A 13,698-nucleotide genomic window follows, 5' to 3' on the forward strand; every position below is an offset into this window, starting at 1 on the left:
GCACAGATGGAAGTGAAATGTAGTAAAATAATTAGGAAGGGTTGTCATGAGAATTTATTGCCTGTGCTTTAATATAATTTATTCAGTCTTAAGTGTGTTTGACTTGGTCTTCAATAATGACTGTTTAACAGCTGCCCCGAGAAAACCCTGAGCGTGTGACAGCCTGCTCTCGTGGGCGGGGCTGAGCCCGTCCCAGCTCCCCAAGCACCAGCGCCTGGTCTGCTGTGTGAAGGAGTCCAGGCCCCTTTTCCGCTGCCTTGGCCAGGCGGCTCTTGGCTGCCCGTGGAAGCTCCAGGCACCTGAAAGAGCTCGTTAGTCAGTTTCTGGCAGGTCTCCGAAAAGTCTTTATCTGTCCTCATTATTGATTACACAGGATCGCCACCTAGTGATGCAGAGGAGAGAGTCTGGGTTTAGGGCTGAGCCTGTCTGATGTGGACTGAGCCTGGAGGATGGCCATTCTTGCTGACCGTTTCCTACCGTGGTCTGCAGGTCTACTGTGTGGTGAAACGCAGGCAGTGACCGCCTCCTGGGCACAGACTTCCTGTGCTCCTGGCATGTCTGACAGTAGAAATTTTGTCGGGAGCTCTATGTAAAGCTCCCTTAGAATTAGAAGTACCTGGGCCATTGCCCAAGTCTCCCTTTTCTAACAGATGAAGACACCCAAAGAGGCGAAGCGATGCCCCCTGTTATGTGCCACCAGTGGCAGAGCCGGGCCCACACCCGCCGCACTGACTCGGGAGCCAGGGTCCCAAGTGCTGTAAAGCCCATGCAGCCTGCCAATAAGGGGCCCAGTGGCTTTACATCGCCAGGATGGTGGCAATTGTCCAGGGCTTGGGACAACCAAACCAAGTTGGCCAGGGTCCACCAAGGAACCCACACTCCCCAGTAATCCCCGAGGTTTTACTTTGACTGGTTTTACTTTGGCTTTCTTGACAAAGTAGCCTCGGGTGCCTTGGGATCGAACACCACCCCCCCACTCTGCCTGGGACACTGGCGGCTGCAGCGTGCAGGCCGGCTGGTCGCTCTGGGTATCAGCAGTGCCCTGCAGAGCCCAGAGGGGCTCATGCAATTTACTCTTAAGAAGAACATCAACCATTTTAAAATACAATTCACTCGTTTTTGGTACAGTCACACAGTTGTACAACCATTATCAGAGTCTACTTTTAGAACATTTTCATCATCCCAAAGAGAAAGCTTCTTCCCATAAGGAGTCGTTCCCCTACCCCCAGCCCAGCCCTAGGCAGCCACGCTGATATTTCATATAAGCAGAATCATCTTTCTTTTGTTAAATTTACTCCTAAGGACTATGTCCTTTTTTATGTCTCGTAAATGGAATTGTTTTCTCACTTTCATTTTTGGATTGTTCATTGCTAATGCTCAGAGATAGAGCTGATTTTTATATACCTGATCTAGCAAGATTATTATTCTAGAATAGTAATCTTGCTGAACTTGTTTATTAGTTTTAATAGTTCGTTTAGTGTATTCCTTAGGATATTGTACGTGCTAATCACCTTGTGTGCCAGTAGAGGTATTTTCACATCTCTTCCAACCCATGGGCCTTTTATCCTTCCTAATGGCTCTGGCTGGAGCTTCCACTGCAGCACTGAGCAAACACGGTGAGAGCAGACCCGACACCCTGTTTTGTTCCCAACCTGTGGGGAGAGCACTGTCATTCACCAGCAAAGTGATGTAAGCCAGGGATACGTGGCCAGGGGGTCCTAACCCCAACCAGGGCTCAGGGCTTCCATGAAAAAAGATGGGAAGCACCAGAGTGGCCTGTGGTGGGATGGGAGACTGGGGGCCAGCAGGGGCCACACCTGGTAGCGACTTTGTTGGCCCCAGGAAGGATTTCGGTCCATTTCCCAAGAGCAGAGAGAAGGGGGCGTTTTTAGTGGGGGCAGAGGGTGGCGTGGGATGAGAGGAACTAATAAACGCTGCGCTGGGGTGATGTTCAGGGAGCTCAGAAAGGAAGCAGCTGGCAGGGGAGAAAGGAAGGAGGAGGAACTGAGGGCTTAGTCAAAGCTGGAGGCGGCTGGGCCGAGGGCCCAGGGAGGGGTGGCTGCAGAGAGGAGTGTCCTGCCTTTTAGGGATCATCCGGCTTTATCTCTCTGCTAAGAGGCTCCCGTCCAGGGACCACACCTAAGTCCCAGTACTCCTCGCTCCAGACGTCTCACCAACCTGCTCTGATGTTAGGGTCCGCCCCACCCCCAGACATAAGAGAGGCCATATCTCCATCCATGGCTTTTTTGGGGGGAGTGTGTGTGCGCACATGTGTGAATGTTTCCTCCTAACCCTGCTCCCTGGAACTGGCAGGCTGGAGGCTTTCCTCCCTCCCAGGTTTTTCTAACACATACCCCACCCCTCCACCCTTTCCGTGCTGCTGGGAAATCACCTGACTGCTGGTATCCAGGCTAATGGCTCTTATTAACCAAATGCCGACATCCCTAATATATAGGTTACTTAATTAAACGCCCGTGTGCTGGCCGGCTTTCAGAGCAGCCAGCACCTCTCAAGCAGGGGTTGGGGATTTCCAGTAGACCAGGGAGGAAGTGATGTCATGCTAAGGACCTATCGGACGACGCCTTTTCTCTGCGATTAAAGTGCATGGTAGGGAGTGGGGGGAACGCGGTCGACCTAAGAAAACTGAAGCTTGTGTCACCTTGGGTTGGGCTCCCACCCACAAAGGAAGAGAGCGCCAGGCAGTACCCAAGGAACCCCACCCCTGCTGGGAACGGCCCTATCGCCCGGCTGACACGCAGTGCCCCCCCCCAAGCCACCCCTTCACAATCCAACTCACTCATCAGCATCAGTTAGCACCTGGTATCACAGGACCTCAGCAAGGACAGCGGGGCTCCGGCCTCCTGAGAGCAGGGCTCGAAGCCCAGCAAGCTTTCCCGCCCTCTTCCTCCTTCTTCCCGTGGTGTGAGCAGGTGTGAGCTGACCTGGCCAGACCTAACTGCCAGCCCTGCTGTGTCAGGTTCGGGCCAGCCTTTCTCAGGAGAAATCTGAAGTTTGATTTCTGTAAGCAAATGAATGTCTGTAGGCTTTTTCTTGGATTTGTCCTTAAGCAAAGTGTGGGGCATGGGGAGTGTTTTCTGTACTTCTGTTTCCTTTTGTTCTAAATGTTTTATGAACATGTTTAATAAATAATTGTTTCAGGTATAAGTTTAAAGATCTCACTGGGTAGAAATAAGCTATGGTTGTACGCTTGAGACAACGTATGAATGGTGACGGGAGACTCTGGAGTAGGTTGAAAGAACACGTTTAAAGCTGGGTTAGGGTCTTAGTCCAGGAGATGTTTCTGATCATGGTGACCAAGGGGAGGAGGTGCTCCTGGCACCCAGTGGGTAGAAGCCAAGGATGTTGCTAAATACCCTGCAGTGCCCAGGGCAGCCCACAACAGAGAATTCAGTAACCCCAAAATCAGTAGTGCTGATGCGGAGGTGCAGCTCTGGATAAACTCTTACACAAGGAAGTTGACAGTAGCATTTTTTATGATGGAAGTTGGAATCATCCTAAGTGACCCTTCACAGTGGAGAAGTAAATTGTGACATGTTCACGCATAGAATAGCATGAAGCAATGAGAGTGAATGAACTGAAACCACACACATCAACAAGATACATCTCAAAAATGGAGAAGTGGTAGTAGAATAGGATTCCATCCGTGCAATTCCACCAGGCACACCGTGTGGATGATTTAGGGAGGCGTGCAGTGAAACTACAAAGAAAGGCGGAATTATTGATGCAAAGCGCAGATGTTGGGTCTGGAGGGGACTGCGGCTGAGGGGAGACTTCTATGGCACCAGCAAAAGTTCTGTTTCCGAACTTGGGGGAGGGACATTTCAACTGATATACAATATATGCTTTATAAACTTTTGTATAACTGTCTTTTCCACAATGTGCTGGGGGTGCAGTAATAGCAGCTGATGTTTATTGAGAACTAAATGTGTGCTTTTGCAGTGACCTTGTCAGGAAGGCTATTTTATTCTCAGAAAGTTTGGAGAGCGACATATCCTTCTAAGGGTGGAGCTGGATGTGAACTTGAACAGGGCAGAGCCAGCCCCATAGTCCAGAGCACTACACGGTGCTGTTGCCTGCTGTTGGGCGCCTCTCCCATCTGCCTCCACTCTCTCTGCAGGGTCCGGAGACAGACGACCAGCAGGCCTACCCCAGCAGGAGGCAGACCCAAGCCCCAGCCCAAGCCTAAGCCTCAGGTGCCACAGTGCAAGGCTCTCTACGCCTATGATGCTCAGGACACAGACGAACTCAGCTTCAATGCCAATGACATTATTGATATTATCAAAGAAGGTAAGTGCATAGCTGGCTGGTTGGGATAGACTCCCAAAGAGTGCGCTACATTGCTATAAAAACTAGTGTTGTAAATGTGAAGGGAATTTATGGGCCCCACTGACTGAAACTTGTAGAGGTAGGCCATGTTTCAGGCTCAGCTTGATCGAGACTCCGGCTTCATTTTTTTTAATGTTTCTTTCAGCTCTGCCCTCTTTGTATCTCTTCCCTCCTCAGGGCAGTTTTCCTCCTGGTAGCAAAATGGCTGCATCAGTACCAGGCCAACAGGTCAAATGTTATCTGAAAGCTGCTTTGTCTCTGAGACTTCTCTTAGCCTCTGGGCAAAGCCCTGGCTTTCACTGGGACTGGAGCGCATTGGTCATGTGCTCACCCTGAACCAATGTCCACAGCAGAGCAGCTCACAACAGGGCAGGGACTGGCAAACGGGAGTCAGGTCTCTCCCACCCAGGCTCCAAGGCCGCCTCCTAATGAAGCTGGTGGAATGGAAGCCAGGGAGGCAGCCTGTGACCTTCATTGCAAAAGTGGCTGAATGTTCCCCTAATTTGGTAGAGAAGATAAGTTAGAATACAATATACACTTACATTTTAGCACCTATGGAAGCATAAAAAAAACAAAGGTAATGCCTGGCTTAGGATATTAGAAAAAGCACCATGAAGGAAAGGGCATTTGTGATGAGGGGTGGGGAGACAGACAGACAGAAAAGTCACAGAGGCTAGAAAGAGCAGGTCGATTTAGGAAAAAGAACCGATGTGCGGCTGCACGCAGAACCTCCCCCCAGGAGATGATTGGCAGTGGGCGTGGCCTGTTTGTACAAGGCCCCGGATGTCAGGCTCTCAGGGCGGAGATGCTGGAGAGCCATCAGGGTTTAGGAGCACAGCAAGGACGACCTCAGTGAACAGCGGCCCTTGGCGAGTGTGGCGGTCAGGAAGAGGTGGCCGAGGACAGTTCCAGGAATTGTTCAACAGGTTCCTTCCTTGGATGGGCTCACCCAGAGGAGAGGTCCAGGTGCCTGCGCCAGCCTCCTTCTGACTGGTCTCTGGGAGGTGGTGGGGTTTTTAAAATCTTTTTTAACCATCTAGTTCTCCACAAATTTTAATAGTATAAGCCATTTAGTATCCTTTGTGAAGAGTAAGAGTAAAAATAAGTGTTGAAATAAACTCCAGTAAACACAAACAGGATCTTTATTACCAGTTTGTTCAGCAAAAATACTGGAAATAACCTAATATCCGATAAAGAAATGGGTTAAAAAGAGCTTTGCTATTCAGTCAGTGAACTTTGATGCAAGTTTTTAAATTAAAGATAATGACATGAAAGTACAGTATTAAAATAGGAAAATGTTCATGGGGAAAAAGGAAAAAGTTAATTTACTATGTACTATAGTTTCCTTTTTGTAAAAATATAAAATGCATACAGCTATATGTAATGTCTATATATCATATATATTATAGAAGATGTTGAATTAGTCTCCTTAAGTATTGAATTTTAAATGAGTATCACTTTTCATTTCTCAATACTTTCAAATTTTTCTAGAAATAACATGTATTAGATATATTTAAAACAATTGCATATTTACATAAAATGTAGAGTCCTAAAGTCATCAAAACATGTTTTCACCGTGATGTAAATGTTTTCACAGTGTGGTGTGAGTGCAGGAATAGAGAGCCCCAAAACAGACCCCTGTGCAGATAATATACGATAAATGCATATTTAATATGTGATAAATGTGGCTTTGAAATCGGGGGGAAGGATGGGCAATTCCTTTCTATTTGGAAAAGAAAATACAATCAGCTGTCTATCTACCTCATACATGAAAAAAATCAGGTGGATTAAATATCTAAAAATACATGACTAAATTATAAAACTGTTAGAAGGAAACCTAGAATATTATATTGATCCTCCGAAGGGAAAAGCCTTCCTATGGAAGACACCAAGTCCCCAAGCCACACAGGATTTAACCTTATAAAAAAGGCTAAGTTAAAATCTTCTGCACGGTGAAGAGCACTGGGAGCCAAGTTAAAGCACAGAAACTTGTCCACGTGAGTAGGACAAACAGTCCCGTCCATGAGTGCAAAGGGCTGGCGAGGCAATGCTTCCCAAGTTGTCAGTGAGGTGGGACATGAAGCATTTCACCTGTGACACCAGCAAAGACTCAAATTGGACATGGTCCACATGCCCTTATCCAAACCCTTAGAGCTGGATGCATTCCAGAAACCAGACATGGGAGCTTTAGGAAGTTAGTAATGGGGGCTGTGTACGTAACGCCCTGGATCAAAGTCAGTGTTCTGCTAGGAAACGTGAGCATTCACACCATGGGAAGAGACTTCATAAACCCATGTCAATTCAGGTCAAGTTTTGCCATCAAATGAGTCTCAGAAAGCTCTTAGTTTTCAGAACTCTCTGGATTTTGCTGTTGCAAATGGAGTGCAGATTGTCATGTCTGTGGTCAGTGAGGGAAATAGGTAAACTTCTGTCATTGTTTCTTCTAAACAGACTTTTGGGAAGGAACTTTAACAATAGTTATCACCATTTTAAAAACCCCATGTCATGAATTTATATTTAGCCCCTTCCACCAAGATAAATCTTAATTAATATATATTTAAGTATATAAAATAAAAGTCCTCCCTGGCTGGTTGTAGCTCAGTGGATTGAGTGTGGGCCTGTGAAGCAAAGGATTGCTGGTTCGATTCCCTGTCAGGGCACATGCCTTGGTTGCAGGCCAGTTCCCCAAAGGGGACACACAAGAAGCAACCATACTGATATTTCTCTCCCTCTCTCCTTCCTTTCCCTTCTAAAGATAAATTTAAAAAAAAATTTTTAAATAAAAAAATAAAAGTCCTATATGTAAGTACAGGAGAGTTTTCTTTAATAACAGCAATGTGGGAAAGGATTTCTAACCAAGAAGCCATAAAATAACAGATCATCTGGTTCAACTACTTATATACTAAAATATCTTAAAACGCTAATATGGTAAAACATAATAAAAGTGGGAGGAGGGTATTTGCAACTCGTGCGACATATTCACAAATAGATCAGGGACTCCTGATCAACAGGGTGAAGGGCAACAACCGGGGGAAAATGGCCAAATGGCAGGAGCAGTGGCCTGGGTGCGGCTGCAGGGGAACACGGAAGCTCTTTACTATCGACATGAAATGATCACTGGTGTGCGAGGTTGAGGATTTTAAAAGTGCAGAAGGTGGGTAGTGCGCAGTATGCTGTCAGTTGTGTAGCTAGGGGGTCGTTTTATAGACCTGCATTCGTGGACGTGGAATATCTGAAGAAGTACAAGACGTAGGCAACGCTGCTCACCCTCCGAGAAGGGAGCTGGTGGCCGTGTCCACTGTCCATCCTTCTGGACTTCTGGAAGTGTGCGGGAAGGCACTGTCTATGATGAGCACAACATTTTTCTTACAAGGGTAATTGGAGGTCCATAGCCCTCGACTCGGGAGTCTCTGCTGTAGAACAGGCACAAAGACATGCATGTGGACATTTACTGCATTAATCGTGAAAAATTGGGGCCAAGTGCCCATCAATAAGGAAGTGACTGCATACATGTTGGGATACAGTGCAGCTGTTTAAAAATGAGATACATACATGGAAAGCTTATATCTATGAAGTATTGAAAAGTAAGATGCACACTAGTAAGACATAGAATGGTCCATTTCTGTTGAAAATGAATATGTATTTATAATCATAGAAAAAGTTCAGGCGGAATATATACTAAATAGTTATTACCAGTGAAGGGTCAGGGGTCAAGGTGGAAAGTAAGGATTAGAAGTATTCCAGACTGGGTCCTTCCAGAAGCAGAGTATGAAATGGAGTTAGGGGTGTGGAGGAAGCAGCACTGGGTGGCATCAGACCAGGACACAACCAGACAGGCTCTGCCAGCCAGCAGCTGCTCCAGAGGTAAGACTTCTGGCTGCAGAGACCGAAGCACCCTGGTCCTGGCTCCTCACGGGCCCCAGGCTGCCCTGAACAAGAGCCGTCGGCATCATCTCCGCGGCGGGACCATCCTGAAGGGCCGACAGCAACGTTCACAGCTGGGCAGCAGGTCCTTCCCTGAAGAGGGCCTGCGTGCCCCATCTGTGTGTCTGCTGTATGGGAGGGGTTACTTTTTGCCTCAAACTTTGTATTTAAAATAGGAGAAAGTAAAGAAGGAAAAAGAATGTGGCTAGAGCCCAGCGCCCCTATCCCATGGGATGCGGCGTGGGAGCAGGGCGTTTGGCCCAGAGAGAACCGCCTAGCTCCCCTTCACTTTTCCCTCTCTGTCTCCCTGCAGACCCTTCTGGCTGGTGGACGGGCCGGCTACGGGGCAAGCAGGGCTTGTTCCCCAACAACTACGTGACGAAGATCTGAGTTGCGCAGAGACTCTGGCACGCGGGGTGAAGGAGCTCCAGGCACAGACAGGGGCAGGGACATTTGGGGCTTCTCCTTCTGATCTGTCACGAGCAATTGCTTCTCCAAGGCCTGGACTTTACTCTGGCACCTTCCCCAGGACACTGAAAAACTGGGCTGGGGAAAGGGAGCATCTCCCCATAAATGATCCTAAAAGATAGCCTATTCATAGGAACCCGGGAGGGCAAAATGGCCACCCACTAAGATTTATTTATTCTATTTAAACCTAGTGAGAGGACAGGCGAGGTCCACTCAGACCTTGCTGGCTCTATCAAAACAGCACCCCACTCGATCACCAGGCCCAGGGGGTGGCTGTAGGTGGCCACTGACAAGTGCCTCTGGTTGAAGAGCACATTTCTTTCACCCCTCTTTTCCTTACCTGACACACAGCATTCCTCTCTGCCACCTGCCCTCGGGGAGCACCTGCGGTCTGCAGGCTGGGCTCGGCCTGAGTGGGCGCTTCCTGTGCAAGTGCCGAGGGCCGGCGCGGCCTGCTGGGCCCACAGACGCAGGGGGCACTGGTTTACACTTCGGGGGACCATCGGGCCGCCGGGCTGGGCTGTCGGCCTCACTTTCTCTGGGTCTTCAGTGGGAATGTGGCTGGCCCATGTTGGTTTTCTGTTTAATGCTGTACCTATTACTAGAAGGGTCTCTTTTTTTTCTCAAGCTGTACATTTATAAAAACAGATCATATACTGTATATATTAAAAAATCTCAAGATGGTAGAAGCATGTATGAATGTACTAAGTAGTATTCCACTGTACTTATTCATAAAGGTAGGTTTTATTACCAAACTCACACCAGGTACTTACAAATGTGCACTACTCATTTTCAACTATAGAATCAGTGTTACTGCTTTCTGGCTCAGTCCCCGCAGACCCCTCCCTTTCCCTACTGATGAATTTTCCTCTGCCCCCCTTGCTCCCCATTACCGTCTAATAAATAAAGGAATCAGTGAACCACCTTGCTCTTTCTTGACATTCATTATGGGTTAAACTGTGTCCACATCCCCCCCAAAAGGATATTTTGATGTCCTAACCCCCAGTATCTCAGCACGTGACCTTATTTGGAAATAGGTTCTTGACAGAGGTAAACAGGTTAAAATGAAGTCATTGGGATGCGACCTAATCCAGGGTAACTGGTGGGCAGAGAAAGGAGATGATGTGGAGTCAGCCGGCTACAAGTCAGGGAGAGGAGCCCGGAGCAGATCCCTCCCTCGGAAGGAACCAACCTTGCTGATACCTGCACAACTGAAAGACCATAAACTTCTGTTGCTCAGCCACCGGGTCTGTGGTGTCTTGTTAAGGCAGCCGAGCCCACTGGTTCGGCGTGACTGCAGTGATAGTGTAGTGCTGGGGAAATGTAACGTGCAGCGATAGGAAAGGCCCATGCGGGAGACTCTCCGCTCCTCCTCTCCTCCCAGGGGCCACCAGTCCCCCGGGAGCCGTTGGGAGAGCAGGGTTTGAGCAGCACACACCGGGTTGTCGCAGGATCCCCAAATCTGTGGGAAAACAACTATAAGGGGTTGCATGTAAAAAACGGTACCGGAATTTGGAACAAAGTCAACCAGTTAGTAATGTGTTTTATCAAGAACAGGGCCCTGACCAGCGTGGCTCTGCTGGTGTCGCTCCATGAGGAGACAGGTCGCTGGTTCGATTCCCAGTCGGGGCACACGCCTGGGTTGCAGGCCAGTCTGGTCAGGGCACACAGCAACCAGTGTTTCTCACATCAGTATTTCTTCTCTTTCTCCCTCCTTTACTCTCTCTCTTAAAATAAATAGATAAAAAATCTTTAAAAAAAAACGGAGCAAACTTTACAGTAGAGTTCAGTCCTGTTTTTTGTGTATGTGACCACATAAGAGAAATAAAGCCATCGAGTGATGACACAAGGAAAGGGAATCCCGTTGACACTGTCGTCTCCTTGTACGCACGTGATGAAGGACTCTCACCTTCCTGGACTCACTGACAGTGGGGAGGGGAGACGGTTCCCACCTCGGAGCAGCAGGGACCCCCACAGCCCTGCTGCCCAGGCTGCTTTCTTACGACCGGGCACCAGGACCACCTTCCATGAGAACCATACACCCCTTGCTGGCTAGGACGAGCTCTTGTTTTTCCGCCTAAAAATCAGTTCTCGGATAAAAGAAACCCAACTTTTTAAGAATTTGGGGCTGACAGCACAAGTCTGGATGAGGCATAGATTCTTGTAAAAGGGCTATCTTGAGGATGTCCTAATTCCAGTTTTGGAGAAACTAAGGTGACTTTGGTGGACAATGGAAGGAGTCACAACATGTGAAACATCTTAAATAAAAATTTTTTGGCTTTGCTCTGGCTGGTGTGGCTCAGTGGACTGAGTGCCAGCCTGCAAACCAAAGGGTCGCCAGTTCAGTTCCCAGTCAGGCCACATGCCTGGGTTTCAGGCCAGGTGCCCAGTTGGGGCGCACAAGGAGCAATCACACACTGATATTTCTCTCCCTCTTTCTCCCTTCCTCTCTCTCTAGAAATAATAAGTAAAATTTTAGAGACCCCCCAAAAAATAAGCTCATGTTTAAAAAAATGTATTGGCTTTAAACAATTTTCCCTAAGGTGAAACATTGAAAGAGATGGGAAGGAAGGGAAAAGAAAAAGTAATTCCCACTTGGGGGAAAATAATCAGTACTGGCTGTTTTTAATTCATTCTTGGTATTTTAAACTTGTGTGTGAGTGGGGCCCTCGGGCTCTCAGTAACCAGACAGGCACTGGGTTAGACCTCCCAGCCAGCAGCAGGGAGGACCCTCAACCACAGGGATCACAGAGCAGCCCCCATCCCTGCTCACATTCCTCGCCCAGCGCCAGGCTCAGAGGGGACTCGGCGTATTTAAATGGGTAGGCGAGTTTATGATTACAGATGAAGAAAATGTTAAGTCATTACCTTAGGTTTCCTCTAGTCGCTGGATGTAACCAAACCTGCCGTTTTGTTCCTGGTTCAGTTGAACAGACCAGTGATTAGTTTGAGAGTCACTTAAACTAGGATTTAAAGAGGACCAAGGGGCGTTCCCTGCCTCCTAGGACAGGCCATCCTCTTGGTGGGGTGTGCAGGTGCGCATGCGCCACACACGCTGAGCGGTAGAAATGCAGTGTCAAGGTGCAGCAGAGGCCTCCAACCGGACGTTTAAGGTTAACCAAGCACCGGTGAGCAAGCTTGAAGGTGGGCGCTAGGGCAGAAGTGTTCCAACTGATAGAGCAGCAGTTCTCAAGCCCTTCAGCCTCAGAACCCCTCCACAGGCCTCCGTGTTACTGAGGGCCTCACAGTTCTGTCAGCTAGAGACAGCTACCAGTATTTCCAATACTAGAAGTTCAAACTGAGAAAATTTTACAACACCGACAAATACATTGCACTCACCGCCAGAGTGATGACATCATCACGTGTCACGTAGCCTCTGGAAGACCCCACCAGACACTATTCACAGGACTAGAGTTTAAAAAACATGCAAATAAAGTTCCAGTATTATCATGAACATAGTTTTAACCTCATGGACTTCTTGAAAGGGTCTCAAGGAACCCTCAGGGGTCCCCAGGCCACATTTTAAGAACACCAGAGTGGTAAATGCTAATGAACGGGGCTGCAGCAGGGAGAGCAACTGGCTTTCTGAAACCATGCAAAAGGCCATGGCTTCCACAGTTCTTAGAGAAGCAAGACTGGTACCCATGGATAGGGCAAAGGGTGAAGGCCTTTTATGAGCTTGCTGCCCCACCAACAGGGTGCAAACCACCCATGTGCCAACCTGTTGTCCCAGCTGATGGTGATTCACCACCATTATCAAGTCCAGCCCCATGTAGGCTGAAAGGGGATGAGGAGCCATGTCCTTTTCAAAGGATGTTCCCTGCAGAGTGCACACACCATGTCCACTCATACCTGACTGGCCAGAAGTTAAGTCGTGTGGCCTCAACTACAGTGGGGCTGGGAGTCTCTTGCTGGGGATGTTTCGTCTCTGCACAAAAAGCAGCTTGTCCTGGATGCCAGGGAGAGAGGGCTCCATCCTCCTTAAGCCCATGCATGGCTCCTGCCAGGCAGAGATGCTCTGGAGAACAAGTGAGAGACAACATGGCTATGTAATCTAGAATCCCTCTACACTCCTCCCTGGACCTCCCCCCAGACAGATTTTACAGGTGTTTTTTCCGGGTGGTGTCACCGGTGCGTGGGATTGGAGTCTGGTTTCAGGACTGGTGTGCACAGTGCATCCGTGGTAAAGAACAGCATTCCTGGCATGCCTCACTTTTGTGGTCAAGAGCGGGAGCCGTCCTGCGATGCTGCCCCCGTCCCTCCTTGTTTTGCATCTCTCCCAAGACCTAGCCCAGTCTTCACAGTTCCTCCGGAATTCAGGGACTCACTTTTACTCCTACCACCTAGTCTCAATGCCTCCTACGGGAACATACCTTCCACTTCTGACCGGCATACTCTACTCTAAAATCACCACTTTGCAAATGAGAAGGTTCAGTATGGTTCCTACTTTGCTCAAGGTCACATAGCTCTTAAGTAAAAGAACCATCATTTGAACCCTGATTTAACCCCAAGGCCCATGATTTTTTATCTTTGTCTTCAACAAATATCAAGGAGTTGGATAGCCTAATTGTCAACCTTTAAGCGTCTAATATCTTTCTTCCAAAAATCAAAAACCTAGCTCTGACCAGTGTGGCTCAGTTAGTTTGGTGTCGTTCCATAAAGCAAAAGGTTGCTGGTTCGATTTCCGGTCAGGGCACCTGCCTGGGTGGCAGGTTCAGTCCCTTTTCTGGGCATGTGCAAGAGGCAACCAACTGATGTTTCTTTCCTCTGACTCCCCACTCTAAAAATAAATAAAATCTTAAAAAAAAAAAAAAACTAAAAAGAAAAGAAAAATCCACACATAGGGCTCAACAGCTGTAAATCTGTAACCTGTTTGATGGGCGAGAGAGCTGACAACCTTGGAACGCCCAGGGTCCATCATTGCCACTCACATTCAAGTACTTCCAGAAATTGTGCTAA

The 13,698-nt window shown here is 48.1% G+C and overlaps 1 protein-coding gene across 2 annotated transcripts in view; it reads left to right on the top strand.

Annotated features, from left to right (window-relative positions):
• Positions 1-9,663, top strand: part of MYO1E (myosin IE) — a 206,054-nt gene extending 196,391 nt beyond the window's left edge. For both annotated transcript variants that reach the window (XM_037151034.2, XM_053670099.1), the window contains 2 exons: positions 4,139-4,308; positions 8,585-9,663. In XM_037151034.2, the coding sequence (XP_037006929.1) occupies positions 4,139-4,308; positions 8,585-8,661 (247 nt within the window). In that variant the 3' untranslated portion in view covers positions 8,662-9,663. The remainder of the gene's footprint in view (positions 1-4,138; positions 4,309-8,584) is intronic.
• The last annotated feature ends 4,035 nt before the right edge of the window (positions 9,664-13,698 follow it).

This window comes from Artibeus jamaicensis, unplaced genomic scaffold (assembly GCF_021234435.1).
Source record: "Artibeus jamaicensis isolate MK-2021 breed Jamaican fruit bat unplaced genomic scaffold, CSHL_Jam_final contig_548, whole genome shotgun sequence".
Lineage (NCBI taxonomy): Eukaryota > Metazoa > Chordata > Mammalia > Chiroptera > Phyllostomidae > Artibeus > Artibeus jamaicensis.